The sequence below is a fragment of the Esox lucius genome, chromosome 1, assembly GCF_011004845.1.
Source record: "Esox lucius isolate fEsoLuc1 chromosome 1, fEsoLuc1.pri, whole genome shotgun sequence".
Lineage (NCBI taxonomy): Eukaryota > Metazoa > Chordata > Actinopteri > Esociformes > Esocidae > Esox > Esox lucius.
In genome coordinates, this window is record NC_047569.1 from 21,095,761 (window position 1) to 21,120,316 (window position 24,556).

At 40.1% G+C, this 24,556-nt stretch overlaps 1 protein-coding gene and 1 long non-coding RNA gene across 3 annotated transcripts in view; one reads left to right on the forward strand and one right to left on the reverse strand.

Annotated features, from left to right (window-relative positions):
• The first annotated feature begins 6,959 nt into the window (after positions 1-6,959).
• LOC109616512 overlaps positions 6,960-24,556 on the forward strand; it is a 54,323-nt gene continuing 36,726 nt past the window's right edge. Inside the window, exon 1 of the long non-coding RNA XR_002197656.2 lies at positions 6,960-7,065. This is a non-coding gene — a long non-coding RNA (uncharacterized LOC109616512). The remainder of the gene's footprint in view (positions 7,066-24,556) is intronic.
• The window catches only part of cadm1b (cell adhesion molecule 1b), a 271,115-nt gene continuing 259,960 nt past the window's right edge, over positions 13,402-24,556 (reverse strand). For both annotated transcript variants that reach the window (XM_020052485.3, XM_010892247.3), the window contains 2 exons: positions 13,752-13,880; positions 13,402-13,560 (listed from right to left, as the gene is read on the reverse strand). In XM_020052485.3, coding sequence (XP_019908044.1) covers positions 13,442-13,560; positions 13,752-13,880 — 248 coding nt within the window. In that variant the 3' untranslated portion in view covers positions 13,402-13,441. The remainder of the gene's footprint in view (positions 13,561-13,751; positions 13,881-24,556) is intronic.

Consider the following 24,556-nt stretch of genomic DNA (forward strand, 5'->3'; position numbering starts at 1 on the left):
AAGGCTTTGGATATATCTTTATATCCTTTTCCAGCTTTATGAAGTTCCATTACCTTGTTACACAGGTCTTTTGACAGTTATTTTCTGCTCCCCATGGCTCAGTATCTAGCCTGCTCAGTGCATCCACGTGAGAGCTAACAAACTCATTGATCATTCATACACAGACACTTATTGCAATTTAAAAAGCCACAGGTGTGGGAAATTCATTTTTAATTGCCATTTTCACCTGTGTGTGTCACCTTGTATGTGTGTAATAAGGCCAATCATTCATGGGTATGTAAACTTTTGATCAGGGCCATTTGGGTGATTTCTGTTATCATGATTTAAAAAGGAGCCAAACAACATTGTGATAATAAATGGCTTCATATGATCAATATCCTTAAATACATTTTTTTGCATGATCAGTCATATTTTCAAAATGATTGCCAACATTTCTGCCAGGGTATGCAAACTCATGAGCACAACTGTATAAAGTCAAGAAATGTGAGCCTCATCGTCGGTGTTGTTTTGTTACTTTCATTTTTGCCTTTCCTTTATGCATTTACTACCCTCACACCTCACAGGAACAACCATGCAGATCTTTTTAAGTTATCTTTATGAGTAAAATAATCCATTGGAGCTCTTTAAAAGCTCTTTTCATTCCATAAGAGAGTTCTTTGCACTTTTGGTGAATTTCTTGGGTTGTGTTTTGCTCTCAGTTGTTTTTCTGCAACTGTTTGCCTGTTACTCCATTTTACAGAATGTGTTGTAATGCCATTACCACAGTGCAGTCCATAATTATTTGAAGTTACTATTTTTTTTTTGGCTCATACACATTGGATTTGAAATGAAACAATGATTAAGGTTAAAGTGGTGACAGTTAGCTTTAATTTCAGGGTGTTTACAACCAAAACCATGAACTGTGAGTATCACTGTTTTTAAATAAAATATCAAACAGAAAGAAATGGCCATATACCATTTGTTATTTGAGACACAAAAATAATATTTTGAAGGCCTAATTACACAGGGCAAACTATGGTTGGAAATCGACTCCTTTCAAAACAAGTAAACCACTTGTCTTGATGGTACCCAAATGGAGAAATATCAAACCTTTTATATGCTATTGAAATAACCATTATTTTCATGTTTGAATGAATCATACATAAATGACAACTGTCTGACAAACAGACAGAGGGTCTGATCTATAAAAGGAGACTGAAGTATGAGAGCCTTTATTTTAGAGACAGAGTCTTTGTACTGTCCCTAAAAAAAGGCTCTCCCACTTCAGTTGAGTGTTGAAAAAATATTGGCAAAATGTATTGTTCACAGATTTAAAAGGGATGCACCACAAGTGATTCATTACAATCAGACAGAGTTTCTAAACATTTAATTACAGTGCATTTGGAAAAATTTTAGACCCCCTTTTCTAGATTTTGTTATGTTATAGCCTTATTTTAAAATGGTTTAAGCATATACTATATTTTTTCTCATCAATCTATACATAATACTCTGTAATGTCCAAGCAAAAACAGTTTTTTTGAAAATCTTGTAATAAAAAACAATTATTCAGACCATTGTACTCAGTACTTTGTTGAAGGAATAATTTTCTACTGTGTTTACAGCTTTGACTCTTCTTGGGTATGACGCTACAAGTTTGGCACATTGTACACACTGTATTTGGAGAGTTTCTCCCATTATTTTCTGTAGATCCTCTCAAGCTTTGGATGGGGAATGCTGCTACACACATTCACAAACTTGTCACGAAGCACCTCCTGTGTTGTTTTGTCAGTGTGCTTGGTGTCATTGTCCTTTTGGAAGCACCACCAATCTGAGGTGCTTCATCGTAGGAATGGTATTGCCTGTGATGATTGGTGCCAGGTTTGCTGCAGATCTGAAGATTGACATTTTATGTGCCTTTTGACCAACTGTCTTGTCTTGTGCCTGGCCACTCCATCACAAAGACCTGATTGATGCTGCGCTGCTGAGATGGTTCTACTTCTTGAAAGTTCTCCCATTTCCACTCAGGAACTCTAGAGCTGTGTCAGAGTGGCCATCGGGTTCTTGGTCACCTCCCTGACCAAGGCCCTTGTCCCACGATTGTTGAATTTTTCGGCCTGCCAGCTCTAGGAGGAGTATTATTGATTCCAAACCTCTTCCATTTAAGAATGATGTTTTTGCTCTGACATGCACAGCCAACTGTGGGACTTTACAGACAGATGTCCTTTTCCAAATCATGTCCAATCAGTTTAATGTACTACAGATGGACTCCAATCAAGTCGTCAAAACCTCAGAAGGATGATAAATGGAAACTTGTGTGCATCTGAGCTTATTTTCAAGTGTCATAACAAAGAGTCTGAAAACATACGTAAATGTGATATTTCTTAAAATTGGCTAACCGTGCATAAAGCACAGAAGACAGAAAAAAGTCAGAAATGGCTCAAGAGTTTTCTTTTACCTCTCAGATTTAGGAAATGTCATTCAAAACAAATTCCTAATGATTTCTTTTTGGACAATATGTTGAGCCATATTACAGATGTGAAAAGGTCAATTTCACAGTAATTTCCAATAATATGTTTTTCTCCAGTGGCCCCTTCCAACAAGTCTGCAACAAAGTGATCCCATAAGGCACCATGTTATTTTTGGGTTCACTTAATTTTACACAAAGCAATAGATATATGTGCTGAATTATGTGACATTTGATTTCAACACGACACAGTTTAAAGATGAAATATCACCTAAATTAAATGTTAAACCGTTACTGGGGTTTGTATGTTGTATGAATAGAGGGATTTGGCCATTGATCCTTGTTTCAGTATTTAGTGTAACATGAATTTCATCATTCAAGTAACTCTGGCCCAAAGTGGATTGGTTTATTGATCCCTTTGCCAATCTGGAAGTCACTGTTTGAATTTTGCAATGCCTTTCAAGCAAGTTGGTAGGGGCGATGGGTTGGTTTCTCTTTTCTGAATTAGAAGTACGTACGCAACCATTCAAAAGTTTGGCGTCACATAGAAATGTCCTTGTTTTAGAAAGAAATGCAACTTGTTTGTCCAATGAAGTAACATCAAATTGATCAGTTTACAGGTGCTGGTCATAAAATTTGAATATCATCAAAAAGTTGATTTATTTCAGTAATTCCATTCAAAAAGTAAAACTTGTATATTATATTCATTCATTACACACAGACTGATATATGTTAAATGTTTATTTCTTTTAATTGTGATGATTATAACTGACAACTAATGAAAATCCCAAATTCAGTATCTCCGAAAATTTGAATATTACCTAAGACCAATACAAAAAAAATATTTTTTGAAATGTTGGCCAACTGAAAAGTATGAACATGAAAAGTATGAGCATGTACAGCACTCAATACTTAGTTGGGGCTCCTTTTGCCTGAATTACTGCAGCAATGCGGCGTGGCATGGAGTCGATCAGTCTGGCACTGCTCAGGTGTTATGAGAGCCGAGGTTGCTCTGATAGTGGCCTTCAGCTCTTCTGCGTTGTTGGGTCTGGCTTATCGCATCTTCCTCTTCACAATACCCCATAGATTTTCTATAGGGTTAAGGTCAGGCGAGTTTGCTGGCCAATTAAGAACAGGGATTCCATGGTCCTTAAACCAGGTACTGGGAGCTTTGGCACTGTGTCCAGGTGCCAAGTCCTGTTGGAAAATGAAATTTGCATCTCCATAAAGTTGGTCAGCAGCAGGAAGCATGAAGTGCTCTAAAACTTCCTGGTAGACGGCTGCATTGACCTTGGACCTCAGAAAACACAGTGGACCAACACCAGCAGATGACATGGCACCCCAAACCATCACTGACTGTGGAAACATTACACTGGACTTCAAGCAACGTGGATTCTGTGCCTTTCCTCTCTTCCTCCAGACTCTGGGACCTTGATTTCCAAAGGAAATGCTAAATTTACTTTAATTAGAGAACATAACTTCAAGAGCTGAAACCCATGTCTTGCATACGTCTGTGCGTGGTGGTTCTTGAAGCACTGAGTCCAGCTGCAGTCCACTCTTTGTGAATCCCCCCACATTTTTGAATGGGTTTTGTTTCACAATCCTCTCCAGGGTGCGGTTATCCCTATTGCTTGTACCCTTTTTTCTACCACATCTTTTCCTTCCCTTCGCCTCTCTATTAATGTGCTTGGACACCGAGCTCAGTGAACAGCCAGCTTCTTTAGCTATGACCTTTTGTGTCTTGCCCTCCATGTGCAAGGTGTCAATGGTCGTCTTTTTGACAGCTGTCAAGTCAGCAGTCTTCCCCATGTTTGTGTTGCCTACAGAACTAGACTGAGAGACCATTTAAAGGCCTTTGCAGGTGTTTTGGGTTAATTAGCTGATTAAAGTGTGGCACCAGGTGTCTTCAATATTGAACCTTTTCACAATATTCAAATTTTCTGAGCTACTGAATTTGGGTTTTTCATTAGTTGTCAGTTACAATAATCACAGTAATAATCACAGTCTGTGTGGAATGAATGTATACATTATACAAGTTTCACTTTTTGAATGGAATTACTGAAATAAATCAACTCAAATTTTATGACCAGCACCTGTAGATATTGTTAATGTTGAAATGACTATTGTTGCAGTAAACTTAGGTGTATAGAGGCCATTATCAGCTATCAGTCTTGTGTTCCAATGGCACGTTGTGTTTGCTAATCCAACTATTGTGCTGATTAAAGAAGCAATAAAACAATCAGCAATTGTGTGTTTGATTATAGGCTCAAAATGTCCAGAAACAAATCTTCTGAAACTCGTCAGTCAATTCTTGTTCTGAGAAATGAAAACTATTTCATGTGAGAAATTGCCAAGAAACTGAAGATTTCATACAATGCTGTGTACTAATTATTTCACAGAACAGTGCAAATGGGCTCTACCCAAAATAGAAAAAGGAGTGGGAGACACCAGCGCACAACAGAGCAAGAGGGCAAATACAATAGTGTGTAGTTTGAGAAACAGATGCCTTACATGTTGTCAACTGGCAGCTTAAAACCTGCAATAGAACCCACAAAACGCCAGTCTCAATGTCAACAGTGAATAAGTGACTCCGTGATGCTGGCCTTCTAGGCAGTGTTGCAAAGAAAAAGCCATATCTCAGACTAGCCAATAAAAAGAAAAGATTAAGATGTGCAAAGAGGAAGATTGGAAAAAGGTCTTATGGACAGACAAATCTAAGTTGGAGGTTTTCTGATAACAAGGACATTGTGAGATTCATTGTGAAATGAAAAGATGCTAGGGGAGTGCTTGAAGCCATATCTCAAGCATGGTGGAGGCAAAGTAATGGTGTGGGGGTGCTTTGGTGGTGGTAAAGTGGGAGATTTGTACAGGGTAAAAGGGATTTTGAAGAAGGAAGGCTATTGCTCCATTTTGCACTGCCATGCCCTGTGGATGGAGCTTGATTGGAGCCAATTTCTTTATATAGGACAACGACCCAAAGCACAATTCCAAACTATCCAATAACTATTTAGGGAGGAAGCAATCAGCTGGTATTCTGTCGATAATGGAGTGGCCAGCACAGTCATGGATCTCAACCCTATTCAGTTTATGTGGGAGCAGCTTGACCATGTACTTGATCATGCATTTTTTTCTTTCAGGGGAAAGGTTTGGTTTTTTATATCTTGTTCAGGGGTGGGTCATGTAATTTGTAAACAATGACATTCTAATATTTCTCAGCAGCGCTTGACATTAACTTTTTTGCTCACCAGCCACTGTGGCCAGTGGTTTTCCAAAGTTATTAGCCACTCAGCATTTTCACTAGCCACCATTTTGTTTTGGGGGAATTATGTTTTATTTGATAACATTTGACTATGTCTTATTCACCCTTTCAGTCACTATTAGGCAAAGGTGGTACGCCACTGTACTAGACACCTCTCTGTGAAATACTTTATGTAATGTGGCTACACTTGAAAAATAGTATTATAGTCTTAAATCTGACCTGTTGTCGTGTTCACTTGAGCAGCTAATGCACGCTACAATATCCTCCCTAATATCAACCAAAATATGCAAGCAATATATTTATTCTTAACATAACCTAGAACTATTAACATGTTATTTAAAAAGAAATATGAAATCACCCATCGGCTTTATAATTAATTGCAGGCAATATTATTGTTGTCTATGTTCTTAACAATTGTTAATATAGACTTGCATAAAAAAACGAAACAGAGCTGTATTTATTACAGCCTTGTCAAGTTTTTTCCTCATCCTTGCTACATCGTTAATACATTATTTTTTGCTACATCGTTAATAGTATTTTGTATATGCCAACACACATTTTGGGAAGACTGTTGCCTTTGAGCTATGAATTCATGAAAAACCCTGTGTGTAGATATAGTATAGAATGGCACCCGCCAAAGTGGCTAAGAGTGAATGCGTTACACGCCACAGCCAAATACTACCCGCATTAGGCGTGTGGGCGGGTGCCAATGTCAAGCCCTGTTCCTCAGCGTTTTAGAATTTGTTGCTTATTTTTTCAATGCATGTCAAATCCGACAAGAGCCCCTTATTTGCCATCATATTCGAACAATAGGTGGATTGTGGGAGATTAAATTTGGGTGGCCACCAGGTCCAGTCGCACTGGGTGGCAAAGCCCAGCATTGTCCCCTGCATATAGTTTGCTATATCATTTTCTCATTACATTCTCCACTGTTAACCATTTTATTGTGCACAGCGCATTTGTCTGGGAACGAGATCCATGGGTTTGTATATTTTACCTCCTCCGTAGCTGACTGTACGACGTGAAATAGCCTGCACAGTTTGCGCACATAAACAGTATTGTTTGTGGCATGTGTCTGTGGATGCTAGCTAAATGCACTGGAAAACAAGGACAAGGTAGAGCGTTAATATGATAAAAGAACAATCAATAACTGTGACTGCTGAAAATATGTCAACGGGAGATGCGAAATGAGAGCATGTGAACCGGTGGACGATGAACGCAATCTTTATTTTTAACTCATGGCTATGAATAGTTTAAAGTTGTCTTAACAGTCCTACATGTACCTACTGAGCTTTCATTGTTGCCCTGGTTCAGTGGTGGACGTTTGAACTGGAGTTAAAGACAGGAATCAGCCTACTAACAGGTACGCTATGCAATTATGATCCTGCTCCTATTCAGCCTTGCCCAACTAGATTACACATTTGACAGTAGTATTTGTGGTTGTACTTGTACTTTGCACCTGATTGGATGTGAGGAAAACAAGGGTTCAGAATATGGTGTTTTTATAGAGTACGAAACTTATGATAAGTCAGCAGGCGTGTGAAATAACGTAACATCGCATGAAATGGTTTCAAACAAGGCCACATATCCTCCAGACTACAGACATGTATACCTCTGAAAGTTCTGCAAAATCAGGACGAGATTGCCTTCATTTTTTCACATGTTCTGAGAGTATTTAAAGGGTGAGCCATGGCCATCCATTTTCATTTCAGAGAGATCCGACTTCCACCTGGTATCCCTGTAAATACTGTCTCATTGTGGGTTTATATGAAGGGATCAAGGTTGGGAGGTGATCACCAGTAGTGTTAACCAATATCGCTATGTCACTATGATAAACGAGCATACATTCTGGCATTAAAACCTTTAGCATGTTCTAAGCTTAGCATACTTTACGACCTTTTGATGGGCTTTGCATTGTAATGAAACTGGTTGGGTAGATTAAGCCGTCAGCACATTCACAGAATCAGTTGTCCGGGTAAAGCCGTTCAAGTAAATTCCACACAGTAATGTAAATTTTTTTTGTGGTGGTTTGTTTGAAAGAAAATTCAGCTGATATCGATTTTCTTGTCAGTGCCATATCATCCACCTTTGATGGGAACCACATAAGGTCATGACAATAGTAATTGCAGGCAAAAGATGATACAGCACTTTCAACATTGATATATTTTTATTAAGACAAGTACTCTTTTGATTTTTTGTAAAAATGTTTTATGAACCAATACAAAATATGTATGGGAACATGAGGAAACCTTTCTTTACTACACAGAAATGTTACCAAGGTACAGAGAGACTAAGGGCTGGATTCAATCTGTAATGCTGAAGTTAAAGATTACACCACAATGTTCCAATAGTTGATACTGTGTTCACGGTAAATGCTGATTACATAAATTCATTCAAAAAATTTGCTTTTTTCAGTGAAACAGATTTAATAGAGCCCTACAAATTTCAAAAAACAACTAACTGGAGTAAAGAACAACCAAACGTCCTAGCCATCAAACATGTTATCCATCCAAACATCCAAGTCATGTTGGGGTTACCTTATACAACTTTAACACCAAAGTAAATATACCACCTGTTTTTTTTTTTTTAAACAAATATTCAATGTGATTGATATACATCCTACTCAGGATGCAACAGCACTAGAAAGTAAATAACTGCTAAGGTGGGCTTGATTTGATCAGCACTGCTTCAGCCAGTAACCCCTAAAGCAGATGTTTTGGCATATCAAAAGGTGGTTAGGAAAGCTTATGGAAATTAACAGAAAGTAACACTTTGTTATTGTAACTTTTGTAATGTAGGTACGTGAGTATGGTTAAACAAATTTTGAGGCAATTGATGTGATTTGTCATATCCAAGGCCAACATTTAATTAAAAAAAACAACTGCAACATTCTACCAAAATATTTCTAAACGTTGCCCTCTGTTTGGGCCAACATCAATATAAAGAAGTATTGTATGCTGTTATACTTTACACAGTTTTGGAAATGTCATTCTGTGCCAATGTCCAAGGTTGAATTGAAACAATAAAGTGTAATGAATTAGTGTAATCTGAAACATCTGCAAATATAAAAGTAGTCTTTTGCTACTGCAGCTAGATTACCATAAAGGATATTTGCTTATTTGCCACAGATCACTGGATTAACTTCTTGGTAATTAGTTAATGTTTCCTTTTCTCAATACCTTTCTAGCTACAGTATATTACACTGGAAATTAACCATAACCCTCAGTAGATTTTTGCCATGCTTGGGAACATGCATGCAATAGCCTCTATCCTTAAACATTTCAAGTAGCATTTGATACCATGTCTTGGCACTCCAACCTGCTACATATTATAAATTAGTCACTACTCATGGGTAATCTGCAATAGAATATTTCAAGAAGATTATGCATTTTCCTGCATTTAAAAAATGCTGGTTTGCCCCTAAAGCTAAACAGAGTTTGTCATGGTCAATCTGTGGAGGGGAGACCAGATGCTCCAGCATCTGTTGTTGGAGGACCAGTAAGGGGCACTCTGGTCTTCAGATCAAATCTCAATTACCCAGGCCAGTGATGGAAACATTGCTCTGGGCAGAGTGCTTTTTATCCCATACTGTAAGTTAAACAGGCGTCCTGACTCACTGTGGTCACTAAAGGTCCCCTGATACTTACTGTAAGAGTAGGGCTGTTAAACCCGTTATCATGGCCACTTTTCCATCATGGCCACCTTATCATCCCCCTCTTTCATAATTGGTATATATCACTACACACCTATCCACCTGATGGCTGATGTGCTGTGGCTGCCTTAATCACAGAAGTGGATGGGACTCCGTGTTTGTGGGTGCTACAAATTGGAGGTGGATAAGGTGAGGACACTATGTAAAGCTCTTTGGTCCCTAGAAAAAGTGCTATATAAGTTAAATTAATTATTATTATAACTAAACTCAGTTTTCAAGATAAATATCTGTAGACATTTTATAGTTTAATATTATAATTAGCATACCATTAGTTCTGCCTGCCAAACAAATATTTATCATGTGGGCATATGCCTAAAAGTCTTAATCTAATGATACCCACATTTTAGGACTACCAAATTAGTTGAATTCTTCCATTAAATCTTGAATAATTTGATTTAGTTCAAATTGCCAAATGAGCTTTGACTTTAGTATCCAATCTGAACCCTCAATATCAGCAATGATTGTAAACGTAATAAGTACATAGAAGCATACACTACAGCCTCAAAACAAGGTGCAAACTATATATATATATATTTCTTTTTTTTGTAGCAGCCCATAATGTTTTGTTGACCTTAAAAAGACCTGCTTTTATAAAAATGTAACCCCATATTCTCCCCTTATTTCAGACAACATGGTGTAACTTCTAATATGCATTCCCAAATGATTCTCGTTATATAAGTATTATCACCCTTAAAGCCTACAATAATCTAATTCATACAAGAACAAATAATATTTTTGTGTTTTCCGTTTTTTTTTGTAGCCCTATAAAGACAGTCCAGATGAAATTAGTTATGATTAAATTAGAGTGTGGTTTGTGACAAAAGAACAGCCACTCACCGATTCATCAGCTGATACCACAGTTCCACTTTCAACACCACCAAAACATCCGCTATGCGGATGGCAGCCAAAGCAATTTTAAACTCGATCTGATTAAACCAAGACCTAGGTCTGCATTTTGTTGGGTACTTACCTGGGCCTGTATTCATAAAGCATGAGATTAAGAGTACTTTTCAAGGATTAGTTTAGCCGTTTAAGTTATTGGACCAGCAGCACTCCTACTCAGTGAGACTTTCTGAATACTAGCCCTGTTCTTTATGCTGGATGGTGTTTTTGGTCATGAATCTTGTTTTCGAGATGGATAAAAGTGATTTGACTGGGTACCTCAATTTAACATTTCAAACAGGCTGCATGCTCATTTGACCAGAGTTAGTGCTTGTCTCTACTGTGAAGGCTGTAGGGAAAAACAGGTGACACATTAGACTGCGGTTAACATTGCATACATGACCACCCCTGTGTTTTAGTGGACACTGACTGTACAAGTGATTCACAAATCTTGTTTTCTTTCTTTGTGAACTAGGTTTATACAAAATAATATTTAACATTCAACAGTGCACCATATATTAAGAACACATAAACATATACAACTGAGAAAAAATGATACATCTTGTGATTTTTTTTTTACTTTCTGAAATGTATAATAATCCTTGGGGGCCTTCGTTTTGTATTCTACCTGAGATGCAAAACACAAGATTCAACATGAACCTGAGAAAATGGAAACACATGTACTACATATAAAATATACTGAAAACAAAAACAACACCTCATATGCATCCCTACAGCAAATAATTAAATTGCATCCAGAATAAAACATTAATGATTTACAAAACTTTCAGAACTAATCAATACGTTTTGAAATGAATATTGATTTGCAAATATCTGTTTGTTATACTGGTATCGGTTATGTTTTGCATCATATTGAAGCAATTAAATTAAATAAAAATCAGATTTCTGGTGCCGTTTTGCTTGTTATACCTTTCCCAAAAGAATTGTGAGCCATAACCGCAGTTACATTACATAACCTAATAATGTAGCCAAAAAAATAGAACCAGATTTAATTTAACAAATAAATTATATAAATGGTTTTTGTCTTCTTCAAATTTCAAAACAGCCAGAAACAGCAGTAAATAAAAGTAATACTACTTAATTATTACTATTGTCTTTGATATGAGGAGCTGTTTTTCAATACAAGCTGCATATCATTCAGTTATCATAAAAGTATGATTTAATCTAGCTTGTTATTCCAGTACTGTCTGTTTTATGAGTTACTTGTGAATAAAGACCACCAATACTGGTGTCAGGTACAGGGACATTCACATTCTAAGATATAGTTGCTATGATACTGTTGACATCGTACTGTATAGCCTCTAGAACAAGGAAGGCACTGAATTTAGTCCTTCATTCATTGTTTTAAACATTGTGGTATATTCAAAAGCAAAATATAATCATATTGTTTTAAGCTAGTCACCCTTTAAGTAATTTATTTGGATTGTTATTTTGTCAATCACACTGATGTATAATGAAACCGCTGACTCTACCATGAAAGGATACTGTAAAAGCAGGATCTTGAATGTGCATTACAGGGATTCCATAGCTATATGTACAGTTTTTTTCAAAAGCTGAAACATGGCAGAAATGGCAACAACATCCCAGTCATTCCCATTCAAATGTTATTGAGGATCTTCAATAATGTATCCTTCAAAGACAATTAGAAAACCTTATCAGGCCAATAACCCACTGTTGTGATACTTTTTCCAATTTGTAATCAAAACACTAACAAAACAAACAATGGATAATGCAACACTTGAAGCAGAATTCACAATCCATAATTCTCTAAACAGCCATTACAAACATTTGCCACCTCTAGCCAAAGATCCATAGAAGTAATGAGGGCATATGAGTGTGTTTGAAAAACAAAATCCCCAGGAATCAACTCCATATTTGGTTTGATGTTACTTAAAGGTGATTGGCTATTATAAAACAAACATGCTCACTTGTCCTGATTAAGTTGAAAAAATTGAATTACTCCTTTAAATTCAAAGCATAGACAACAGTATTCTATTCATAATAAAATATGCAATGGCAGTATTTTGCGATATAGCATATGCAACACAGAAATCCATGTGTATTGGCTACAATACAGACTGAAAAGATTTCCTAATTTAACAGCATTAAAGTTAAAACATCTTCAATCTAAAATATAAGTAACATGTTTTCTTCCCTTTCATATTGAGATCCCTCTAAATAGCACCCAGAGCCAAGAGACTAGATGAAGGCCTAAGACAACAATAAGATAGTGTTTGAAGGTCCTTGTAATGTTTCTAAATATATATCTTCAATATATTAAATTCATTATATTTTTCAAGAACAAAATACAACGTGTTTTATCTGTAGAAGATTATTTTCACTGGATCGGAACCTTGCTGAAAAGACTGGGTAATATACATTTTAATTTACACTGGTCAACAGACCATTGACTGTATGAGTATGATGACCCAGAGTAATTGATAATGCTGAAACAACATGAACACCTGTTGCACAGACCCACATCTGACAGATAACCAAACCCAACAAGGCCTGTGACCATGGCAGTCACTCCAGTCAGTCGTTTACCAGGAAATTTTAAATGAAAGTGACGTTTCGGGATGTCTAGTAGGACAGGTAATATGTATGCTTCAGTTAAGAGGGACCGTTTACCAAGCTTTGTCTACAGTTGTTTTTCGGTTGGTATTGAAATTACTCAAATGTAGTAGCTGCTTCTACAGTGGCCTACACAGCAAAGAGATACCGAGAGGGTGAGATACTGCTTCTAAGAGCCTGGTACTAAGATAGAGCTGCAGGAAGAGAGCAGTTGTCCAATCTCTGATGGGAGTATTTGGGGAATGTCGACTGGCTTGGGAGGAGAAAAGAAAATAACAATTACAAAAGAAATTGAACAAGGCACAAAATTGTCTGTAAAATAATTAAACTGTACAGAATAGGCCCCAGCAGTTTAGGGGAGAGTTTGGATGGGAGAATCTACAACAAAGCAATGAAGCCTCCCGACTAATCCACTCCAATCCAATACTCTTCACTTCTCATCCTATCCCCTCCTCCCATCTTTCCCTCCTCAGCTTCACCAGGTTGACAACCCCCCCTCCCCACCACCACCACCACCATCCCATCATAACACCCCCCTGGCCTCTCATCATTAGATGTAGTACTCCTTCTTCTCATCCGTGTTGTTGTGTCCCCCCTCTGCATTAATGATGGCGGTGTCTGCATCTGCGGCGTCATCTGCCCCTTTGGCTTCATGTGTGAAGTAGGTGCCTGAAACGCATCAACAAATTAATGAACAGCCCTGTTGGTCTCGAATAGATGACAGTGCAAACCCACGTCCAGCCCACTTCTAGGACTATTAGTCGTTAACGGTACTGTACATCAGTTCAACTTATGCCAGTGTAGACATTCACTAGCCAGATCTATTCTTCATTTATTGGGACACAGGTGAGCCCTTATACCTTTGTGTCTTGCGAAGTAGCGCCCCAGGACAATGAGCGCACAGAGGATTGCAAACATCACCACGGCAACCACGCCTCCGATGACAGCGTGGTCTATCTTCTGTGGTGCCCCATCACCAGCTCTGGAGTCTGGAAACAAGCCAATCACACTCTCTTAAAAAAATAAACCCTACACAAATCACAGCTTTCAGAGAAATGTCTCCCCTCTGATGAAATCCCAGGGCAGAAGACAGCTGGCAGTCGCATAGTAACGTCCAATGTATTCATAGTCACAACCACTTCAAGTAATCAAGTAACATATGCAGCTAGGAATACAGAGATGTGGTACTACTACATTAGACAACTTCTACATAGAAGCTACTATTGTCCATGCAATGGTTAAAGACTGACAAATCTACTCATGGAGGTAGATGTGACACAATTAAAGGAGAACAAAGGAGACATATTTAATGGAATTCTATTAGAAAGTTTCTATGAGAGCATGTGTTGTTCACCAATGAAGGACAACAATGCATAGAGAGAGAACAAGAGAGTGAAAGCAGTGTTCAAATGTGTGATTAACCTTCTCCCACTCAGTCACACATTTCTCTTCCCTTCCTACTGTGGCTGTATGGGCTTTAGAACAGAGGGTCCCACTTCACTGTGGTTTCATTACTTTCTCTGCATAGAGTTGAAGAGCACTTCTGAATTATGTAATTCAAACTTCCAAATCCAATTGACATGTACGTTATGTGTTACATCACAATCACTTCAGACCCCATGGCCACTGAAACCAATACTACACTTCCCTGAATAAGGCTCCAATCATTCTCTCTCCCAATCCAGAAGTGATTTATAAGTGGTTAGTCACTGATGTGCAATGGACATTCACAATATCCTATATACAACATCAATACATTTCTGTCTGTAACTGAAAAGAAGAAAAACAGGCTTTAAAATACAATGGCAAATTCAATGACATCATATCTTCAAATGTCATTTCCTGTGGGAGGCGAGAGCTTTTCATGTCCGATGTGGTACTGTTAAATGTTCAAAGACAGTTACATAAAAATGATATACTTTACATACCCCACAATTTAAACAGAGCGAGTTCAGGCGACTGTAATATATACTCTGATTTAAGAGGTAATACCAAGAAGTTATAGACCTCAATCAGAGTGAGTAGACACAAGCCTGCAGATAAATCTGACCCCAATGTGCTATCCCCTCCTGCAGAAATACATTTCACCCACAGGATTCAAAAAGTAGAATGTTGTCCACTGTTTAGTTAGATTTATATGTCTGCTGGCTACAAAAGAACATGGCACGGCATTAAATCTCCAAACTTTCTAGCTTTTCAGCACTCAAGGTCCTCAGATTAAATATGGGGATCTGTGTCATTTGAGACTGATGGAGGGTTGAGGATGAGAGGTATGAGAAGGGCTGTTACTTAACTGCCTGAAGGAGAGACTCCATTTGCCATCTGTCCCCTCCAATCATCAACTAAAATTGGATGGTTTTGAATAAAGATTATGATTAGGAGAAAGGACGTTCTGCATGAGCATGGGAAAAGCCTAAAATGTGTAACACCTCCTGAACTTTCAAAGACACACTTCAATGTGGTTTCTTCCCAAAAATGGACCTGCCTGCACTAAGCAGAGGGTGAGCTCACAGTACACTGTAAAGAGACAGACTTGTGTCTCATCTAGTGCTGCTACTGGTTGTATTGTATCTCACGAACAGCAGGGATAAGCTGAGCCGAGCAGAGCTGTTTGTTTACAGTATCAGGGACGTCTGGTAGCACAGCACAGCTTGGTCCCTAAGGGGAGGTAAAGGGCCCTTGCTCCATGCTAATGAACATCAACCCACTAAATGGACTGAGCCGAGGAGTCCTGTCACATCCCTTCCATGCTACCACCTGCCCTGCCGATCCCCCTACTCTCACATACCCCCCCCCCCCACCTCTCACTTCCTTCCAATAATTTTCAGCCGAATATCTATGGGCAAAACACAGAGGGAAAAATGTATAATGTCTCTTTTTACAGAAAAAGGCATTAAATGTTTCTAAAAGGTATCACAAAATATCAGGCTGGGGACAATAGACTCAACCCCTAACAGTCATGGTTAAATGAATGACAGATTTGTCAATTAACTGTTCCTCTATTGCTCTGTCTGCAGTCATTCAGGGGTCCTATGTAGCACAGATGATGAAGCATGGCAATATTTAAGGTTGTCAAATCATGTCCAATCCCCATCCACTTGTCTTTCTCTAAGCCAATAACGTATAGCTTCTCCCTCTTTGCAAGGAGCAAGCCACTGGCATTATCCTATTGTTTGACTCACCCTCATTCTTTTTGCCACACGGGGCGATACATCACAGAGCATTGCGTTAGGTAGTTCTTTTATACTGAACAGGGCAGAGAGTTTGAAGTGGACATGATTAAATACCTGTGTGCAAAGTTATATGTGACAAAGACCAGGACCACGGCTTATCATCCAGAGGGAGGTGGTTCGATCGAGAGATTTAATAGATACATAACTCAAAGACCAGCTCGCTAGATACAGCAATCAGAGAAAAAATACCATAGGACACTGTTGAATCCTGTCCAGCTCTAATAAAACAAATGTGTACACCTCAGCACTGGGTGCACACTTCTTCTTAGCGCTTGGCCATGGCTGCTCACACAATGGTTGTTTTCTGTTCCAGATGAACCCTCAGCTGAATCCCCGGGTACCACTGTAGAATATGCAATAACGCTTTCTCGTAAAACTATAGCTTGCTAACCAGTCAAGCAATGACTGTCACCAGGAGGCTCGTGTTCGGCAGAAAGAGCACTATGACGAAGATAAACACTTGCTGTACCATGAAGGAGCTCTGCTGTGGTTGAACGATCCTGCTCAGTCCCGGTGTAAGCTGTAGCCCCAATGGAAAGGGCCATACATTGTCATACAGTCAATAGAGCCCACTGAGCCTGAGGATGATGGTGTACTTTATACAGTCAGGCAGTAAAACACACCTAAGGGACACACTCAAGTTGTTCATCACAACTGCCTGAAACTGTATGGGACACCTGCCTTTCCAAATCAAATAGTAACTCCTCACGTCATGCTTGGGTTGCCTTGGCGCAGCTTTAAAGACATGTTCAAGCCCCTGCGCCCCCTACTATTAAAGAATTACAGTGTATAGCACCTACATATAGTTAGTAATATTCATTCATTTAAATTATTTTAACAAAATACTTAGTGTTGTAACATCACAAAGACAGTTTTTATATTTTTTTGGTGAAAAGCTTATTCCTAGTGCTACCACTTGTATGACAAATGCAAGCCACTAAGCCAGTCAAAGAAGCTTTGCAATCGACCTCACTACAACACCGAAAGTGGAAGAATCTGAAAATAATTGTAACCTTTCCCATGGTAAAACACTGCCCCGGTCAGTTCAGGTCCGGTCAGGTCCTTGGCTTAGAGACATCCCAGCTTACAATCAGCAAAATTGTGCCTTGGTAGTGTTTCGGCACGATCAAGGCAACCCCCCCCCCCCCCACAGGACTCGTCCACACCGCACAACACCCAGACTGCAGACCCATTGTTATGCCAACCTAGACCAGGGACTGGGGTTTTGCGAAAGAACACCAACCAAGGAAAACAGACAGATGGGAGAGGAGAACAATACAGTAAAAAAAGACAAGACAGAATAAAGAAAGGGAATGTATTTGAGTTGTTTTTTCATATTGCTAAAACAGAACGATGTTACTTATTACCTTCACTTTCAATAGTATTTTGTTGTACAGTGACATTGCAGTTTTGTATTAGGTCTACCAGGTTTTCATACATGCTGATGTTTGTATAGGGGTAGTATTATTGGATTTTTATTGTGTGTACCATTATTTTGATAGGCTGTGGTGATTGAAGGAAGGAGCAGGGACTGATGAGTAATTGGAAGGATTCTTGAGGCGCGAGTGACAGCAAGTTCAGCAAGTGCATTAGCTTATTGGATTGTTTTTCCCTTTTCCCTAAATATTAGCAGTCTGCTAATTAACCTTGACGTTCTTGGACAGAGTCGCATCATCCGTAGTCATCTTTCATATTATCTGTCTCACCGATTGGTCAGAGTTAAGACATTTCATGTCCCTAGGAGATGTATGAGTGAAGGGTGAATGCTATGGGAATCCCCATGGGGATTAAGTGCGTTTCATTCCTTGAGAACACTCATAAGTAAAGCTGCACAGGCCTGCATGCCTGTGAACATCGTGGATGGTCAGCATCTGGTAAATTACATACTATATTATTGGTTCTTCCTTTCAGTTCAGATTCACATTAGAGGCCATTTATGGCCTTGGACATAACTAAATATATAAAACATTTAATAATGTCTATACTGTTAATGCACTCTTACATTCAGCCATTACCTCCTACACAGTCCTGTTGGTGACCGGGGGAGCTGTGTCATGCCCACTCTTTGAACCTGACAGGAAGTGCACTGCGACTTGAATTTATAGGGGAATAAAGATAATTTGTGTCTGACGCCTACATTGGTTGGCGTGGAGCTCTAATGTGTTCTGCTGGACTGGAGGGGCCAGTGGTTTTATGGTTCCCTTCTCTTTAACCCTGTTTACACCTGTATGCGGATCACTTTTAGACAGATATAGACACATTGTTATTTGTTAAGTGTACAAAGAAAAGATCTGATCAAGATCAGGACAAGATTGGAATAAAGGTCACATGTTGAATCAGATATGGACAGGTCTTTTGTGTAAGTGCTGAAATTAATAAACAAGTCATTGTTGGAAAATTCCAGAAACCTGGCATTAACTTACAGACAGACTTACCAACTGAGTGACAGACTTAGGGCCGGTTTCAACGACACAGATTAAGTCTATTCTAGGACTAAAAAATCAAGCTCAATAGAAAACTCCATTGAGCTTTTTTTTTTTTGTCCTAGGCTAGGCTTAATCTGTGTCTGTGAAACCTGCCCTTAGTGACTGACTGGCTGACTATGAGCCTGACTTAGTGATAGACTTTGTGGCTGATTGACTTAGTGACTGACTGGCTGACTAAGAGACTGACTTAGTGATCAACTTTGTGGCTGAATGAGTGGCTGGCTGACTATGAGCCTGACTTAGTGATAGACTTTGTGGCTGATTGACTTAGTGACTGACTGGCTGACTAAGAGACTGACTTAGTGATCAACTTTGTGGCTGAATGAGTGGCTGGCTGACTATGAGACTGACTTAGTGAGCGACTTTGTGGCTGAATGAGTGGCTGGCTGACTAAGAGCCTGACTTAGTGATCAACTTTGTGGCTGAATGAGTGGCTGGCTGACTATGAGCCTGACTTAGTGAGCGACTTTGTGGCTGAATGAGTGGCTGGCTGACTATGAGACTGACTTAGTGAGCGACTTTGTGGCTGAATGAGTGTCTGACTGGCCGACTGACTTTGTGACTGACTGACAAATTGATTGACTTCAGGACTAGCTGTGTGTCTCCCTGTCTCTCAGCTGCGTACATGGAATATTGATTTATTTTCACTTTATTAGTCATACTGGAAGCCACTCTTGAGAACAGCAGGCAGCTGTATATTCACACTGTGGATTTACCAAATTAATTACACACAATTAATTTCAATGACTCTTGTGAATTGATGGAAAAAAGCTCAAAACATATGTGAACATTTTGCGAAAAAGACAATGAATATGGACAACCATATTTTTTTTTTTGAGGTCAGTTCATAGACTGCAGACATTGCTGGCAGGTAACAGCGAAACACAGGGAAAGCTCTTGTAAATGATGGATAAAAAAATCTTTAAATCAGATGTTTACAAGGGTGAAATTAACATCTCATCATGCTTGGTCTGATGCTGTTTTTATACCAATTTGTAGTGTATAATCAGTGCAGCAGCATTAATTGGAATTTAAAATAAAGTTCAGGTTTATTCCCTATGTGTTACAATAGTTTGCCCTGCAGGTCTGCTCCTGTCCATGTCAAATATGAATTTAGTCAATATAGCCCCTTGTGGCATCTTATAATGAGAGCTGGAGATTTCTCTCATGCTTTTGTTGTGGTTGCTCTCCATGGTCCTGTAATACACAGAATGGAGGCATATCTCAGGCTTACTTGTTAAAATCACTTACAGTGTAGTTTACTAAGAATATGTTTGTAAAAAAAGGTCAGTTGAAGGGGCATGTTTGGCAGAAGCTTCAGTGACTGAAGACTGACAGACATGATAATGTTTCACTATATGACATGGAGCAACACCTTTCACAATGCTTTCCAGCACTATCAACAAAACATCAAATTATGCTGCTGAAAAATATCAAACAATTTAACATTCTCAATAAAACCCTCTTCAAGACCCTCTTCAGCACACAAGAGATTCAAAGATAGAGTTGTTTTATTAACACATTCTGAACAAAGCAGTGAATATTTGCTCTCAACCATGACATTTTTTTTGGAGGTGTGAAAAAACAGGTGAAGGACAGATGGCAACAAATAAAGATTGCATTGTAAACTCAGGACCTTGGGATGTAAAATAAAATGCATAAAACTTGATGAAAACAAGAATCCCTACTGCAAAAGGACACAGTGAATGCTGCCTGCTACAACATACTACTTTTAAAGCTGTTTTTCTGGGAAAGGTCATGGCTAGGGAAAGTGGTTGACAAGCTAATGGAAAAGAGGTTCCAGTCTTCTGCCCTACTCTCACAGTATAGCTAGTGCATACCATGTTCTGGGGATCGAAGTAGAAAACACTGTAGCCTTGAACCTCGTTGCTAACCACAAGTTTCCCCAACTTCCAATGCCATGTATCGTGACCCTTTGAAGAGTGAGTAGGCAGATAATCAACTTCTAGTTATATATTCTCCTGCTGTGCATGTCAACTAAAGAATGTTGAAAAGGTTCATTATGGGTTTGGAGGAATATTGAATAGTACCTCTACAACTGTGCCTGTTATCCTTTTTTTTTTTTTTTTTTACCCCAAATGGATTTTTCTAAGACAACTTTAGTTCTGCATGATCGGCGCAAAATTACCAGTATCCAGATTTCTAGTAATAATCAAGCCATATGAGAAAATAATTTTAATTTAGTATAACACTCTTTGAACATCCTCATCCTGGCACATTAGAACTCATACAGCCCAGGGGACCAATTAGAATGGACCATTGTACAGACTAGAATAGAGCTAGTGGCTCATTTTCTGCACACATAAATACAGAAATGTGTTTTCTTGCTACATCAAGGTCACAAAGCACAGTCATTCTAAAGGGAACCAATCAGCTAATCTGAGCAAAAAAGAATTTGCATTTCAAATAATATTGTTTTTATGATAAGCCTCAAAAGCAAATTATGTACAAGTGTTAATTGTTTGCATTAAATGTTTGACAAATACCATAAAGCTTGATGAATAATGCACGCTTAGCATCAGAGTCAACAGGATTACATTTAGTGCCAGCCTTGAACCTGAATCCAAATCGCTATGAATTCGTAACTAACCTTTTGCATCTGCTATTCACCTCTCTTTCATATACCGTAACATTCATAATAACCTAGTATGACTAAGTCAGCCCTGAATGCATACATTATTATAAAGGGCAGTTTCATTTAAACCAATTATGTGTATGTAGTGCATCTGTAAGAGTCACCCAGTCAAAGCTGTAAACAGCTGCATCGGTCATGTCTCCTTGCTTCTGTCTCAGCAACAGGAAAATCAGCATACATAATGAAGCAACACTCTGGTCTGTCTTGTCTTTACACAAGCAGCTGCCTTTGCTTGCAGAGCTATTTGGCAGTGCTTCAGCAACACAACGAGGAGTTCCAAAGCTAGGCACTGTATCGTTTCATCAAGTCAGAATGTGGAAGACTTCTCACTTTAGGCATAGTTTATTACCTCACCCCACCGTTTTCAGACTTCAACAGTATATATTCTCACACAGATATTATCTATTGTTTTCTCAAACTGTCATGTCGGCCTATTATCTTCTTATAGATTGTTGTGACCGTAAAGAGAGTTTGATATTTTGTCAAATTTGGTTGATTAAATCTGCACTGAAGATTTCACGCACACATACCTTCAAAAGACAGAGAAGCCAAAACAGTTCAAAAGGCAAATCAAATCAATTGACATTTATGGGCAGACAACAACAGATGTAGAGTAGAAGTTGAAACTAGATTTTGTTTTTTTTCTCGGTTCTTTTAAAAAAAGGGATTTAAGACTGAAGATCTATGGTAGAAAAAAATTTCCATCTAAAACTGCTTACAACTGTCACGCCCTGATGTGTTTCACCAGTTGTCATGTCTCCACCCTCCACCAGGTGTTCCCAATTCCCCATTAGCCCTCTGTATATTTAACCTCCGTTCTCTGTTCTGTCAGTTGCCAGATTGTCTTGTTTTGTACAGTTGTTTCCAGTAGTTTCCCCGTTACCCATATCGTCAGTCTGTCTTCCCGGTTATGTTCTCTGCCTGTTTGTTCCCCGACCAACGAGCCTGTCTGCCCCAGTGTACCTCTGCCAGTCTGCTCCTGTCACTGACCTCTGCCTGACCACCGACCAACGAGCCTGTCTGCCCCAGTGTACCTCTGCCAGTCTGCTCCTGTCACTGACCTCTGCCTGACCACCGACCAACGAGCCTGTCTGCCCCAGTGTACCTCTGCCAGTCTGCTCCTGTCACTGACCTCTGCCTGACCACCGACCAACGAGCCTGCCTGCCCCGGTGAACCTCTGCCAGTCTGCTCCTCTCACTGACCTCTGCCTGACCACCGACCAACGAGCCTGTCTGCCCCAGTGTACCTCTGCCAGTCTGCTCCAATCACTGACCTCTGCCTGACCACCGACCAACAAGCCTGTCTGCCCCAGTGTACCTCTGCCAGTCTGCTCCTGTCACTGACCTCTGCCTGACCACCGACCAACGAGCCTGTCTGCCCCAGTGTACCTCTCCCAGTCTGCTCCTGTCACTGACCTCTGCCTGACCACCGACCAACGAGCCTGTCTGCCCCAGTGTACCTCTGCCAGTCTGCTCCTGTCACTGACCTCTGCCTGACCACCGACCAACGAGCCTGCCTGCCCCGGTGAACCTCTGCCAGTCTGCTCCTCTCACTGACCTCTGCCTGACCACCGACCAACGAGCCTGTCTGCCCCAGTGTACCTCTGCCAGTCTGCTCCAATCACTGACCTCTGCCTGACCACCGACCAACAAGCCTGTCTGCCCCAGTGTACCTCTGCCAGTCTGCTCCAATCACTGACCTCTGCCTGACCACCGACCAACAAGCCTGTCTGCCCCAGTGTACCTCTGCCAGTCTGCTCCTGTCACTGACCTCTGCCTGACCACCGACCAACGAGCCTGTCTGCCCCAGTGTACCTCTGCCAGTCTGCTCCTGTCACTGACCTCTGCCTGACCACCGACCAACGAGCCTGTCTGCCCCAGTGTACCTCTGCCAGTCTGCTCCTGTCACTGACCTCTGCCTGACCACCGACCAACGAGCCTGCCTGCCCCGGTGAACCTCTGCCAGTCTGCTCCTCTCACTGACCTCTGCCTGACCACCGACCAACGAGCCTGTCTGCCCCAGTGTACCTCTGCCAGTCTGCTCCAATCACTGACCTCTGCCTGACCACCGACCAACAAGCCTGTCTGCCCCAGTGTACCTCTGCCAGTCTGCTCCTGTCACTGACCTCTGCCTGACCACCGACCAACAAGTCTGTCTGCCCCAGTGTACCTCTGCCAGTCTGCTCTGTTGCCGACCTTCACATACCCACTGACTACAAGACTGCTTTCCCCTCAACCAGTGATTAAACTCATTCTACGGAACCTATCCTGCCATTGTGTCCGCATTTGGGTCCACTGTTCTGTCTTGTGTCAATAACATACAGTGTCACCCGAAATAGTACAGACCCCTTCCCTTTCTTCATGTTTTGTTGTGTTATAGACCTAATGTCTAACTGATAAAAAAACATGTTGCAATCTATCGAGAATTGAAAACTGAAATATCTAATATAAATAAGTATCCAGTCTTTTTATTAAGTACGTCCATAGAAGAGCATTTGGCAGGTGTGCACACCTGGATTTGACAGTTTCTTCACATTCTGCCATACAGATCCTCACAAGCTCTGTCAGATTAGATGGGGAGCATATGTTAAGTGCAATTTTCAGGTCTCCCCACAGATGTTCAATGAGGTTCAAATTCAGGCCAGTGAAGGACATACAGATTTCTCCCGAGGCCAGTCCAGCACCGCCGGCTTGTTGTTGTGCTGAAAGATGAATCCTCGTCCTCAGTCTTCTGCAAAGCCAGATGCATCCACCACCATCCTTCACCATAGGCATGGTGTTAATCAGATGATGAGCGGTACATTGTTTTCAGCAGACCAAATGGGATTCAGGCCTAACAGTTACGTTTGTCTCACCAGATCAAATAATATTTTTCCTGCTCTTCGAGTCCTTCATACGGCACGTCATATGCCTTCTTCTCCAGAGCGCTGTCGGTCTGGCCGCTCTACCACACAGTCCTGACTGATGAGTGCATCAGTGATGGTTGTCCTTCTGGCAGGTACTCCCATCTCTGCAGAGAAACTGTCTTGCCTTGTCACTCCTTGTGGTTTGGGTGCCTGTGAACTCAGTAAAGGTAGAAGGCCGAAGTGTGTTCCTTCTACCATCTAAAGATTCTGGCATAGACTTCCTGGTTGATCAGAATGCCATTAGAGGTTCTTTGGAAGACATATTTCAACTATGCCGAATCATCTGGGAATGATCATAATGAAATTGTGTTATGGCATACATAAAGGGCATTTACTATCTGTTTTAAGCACCACATAGTGTTTTGTTTGTAGATGCTTTCTATG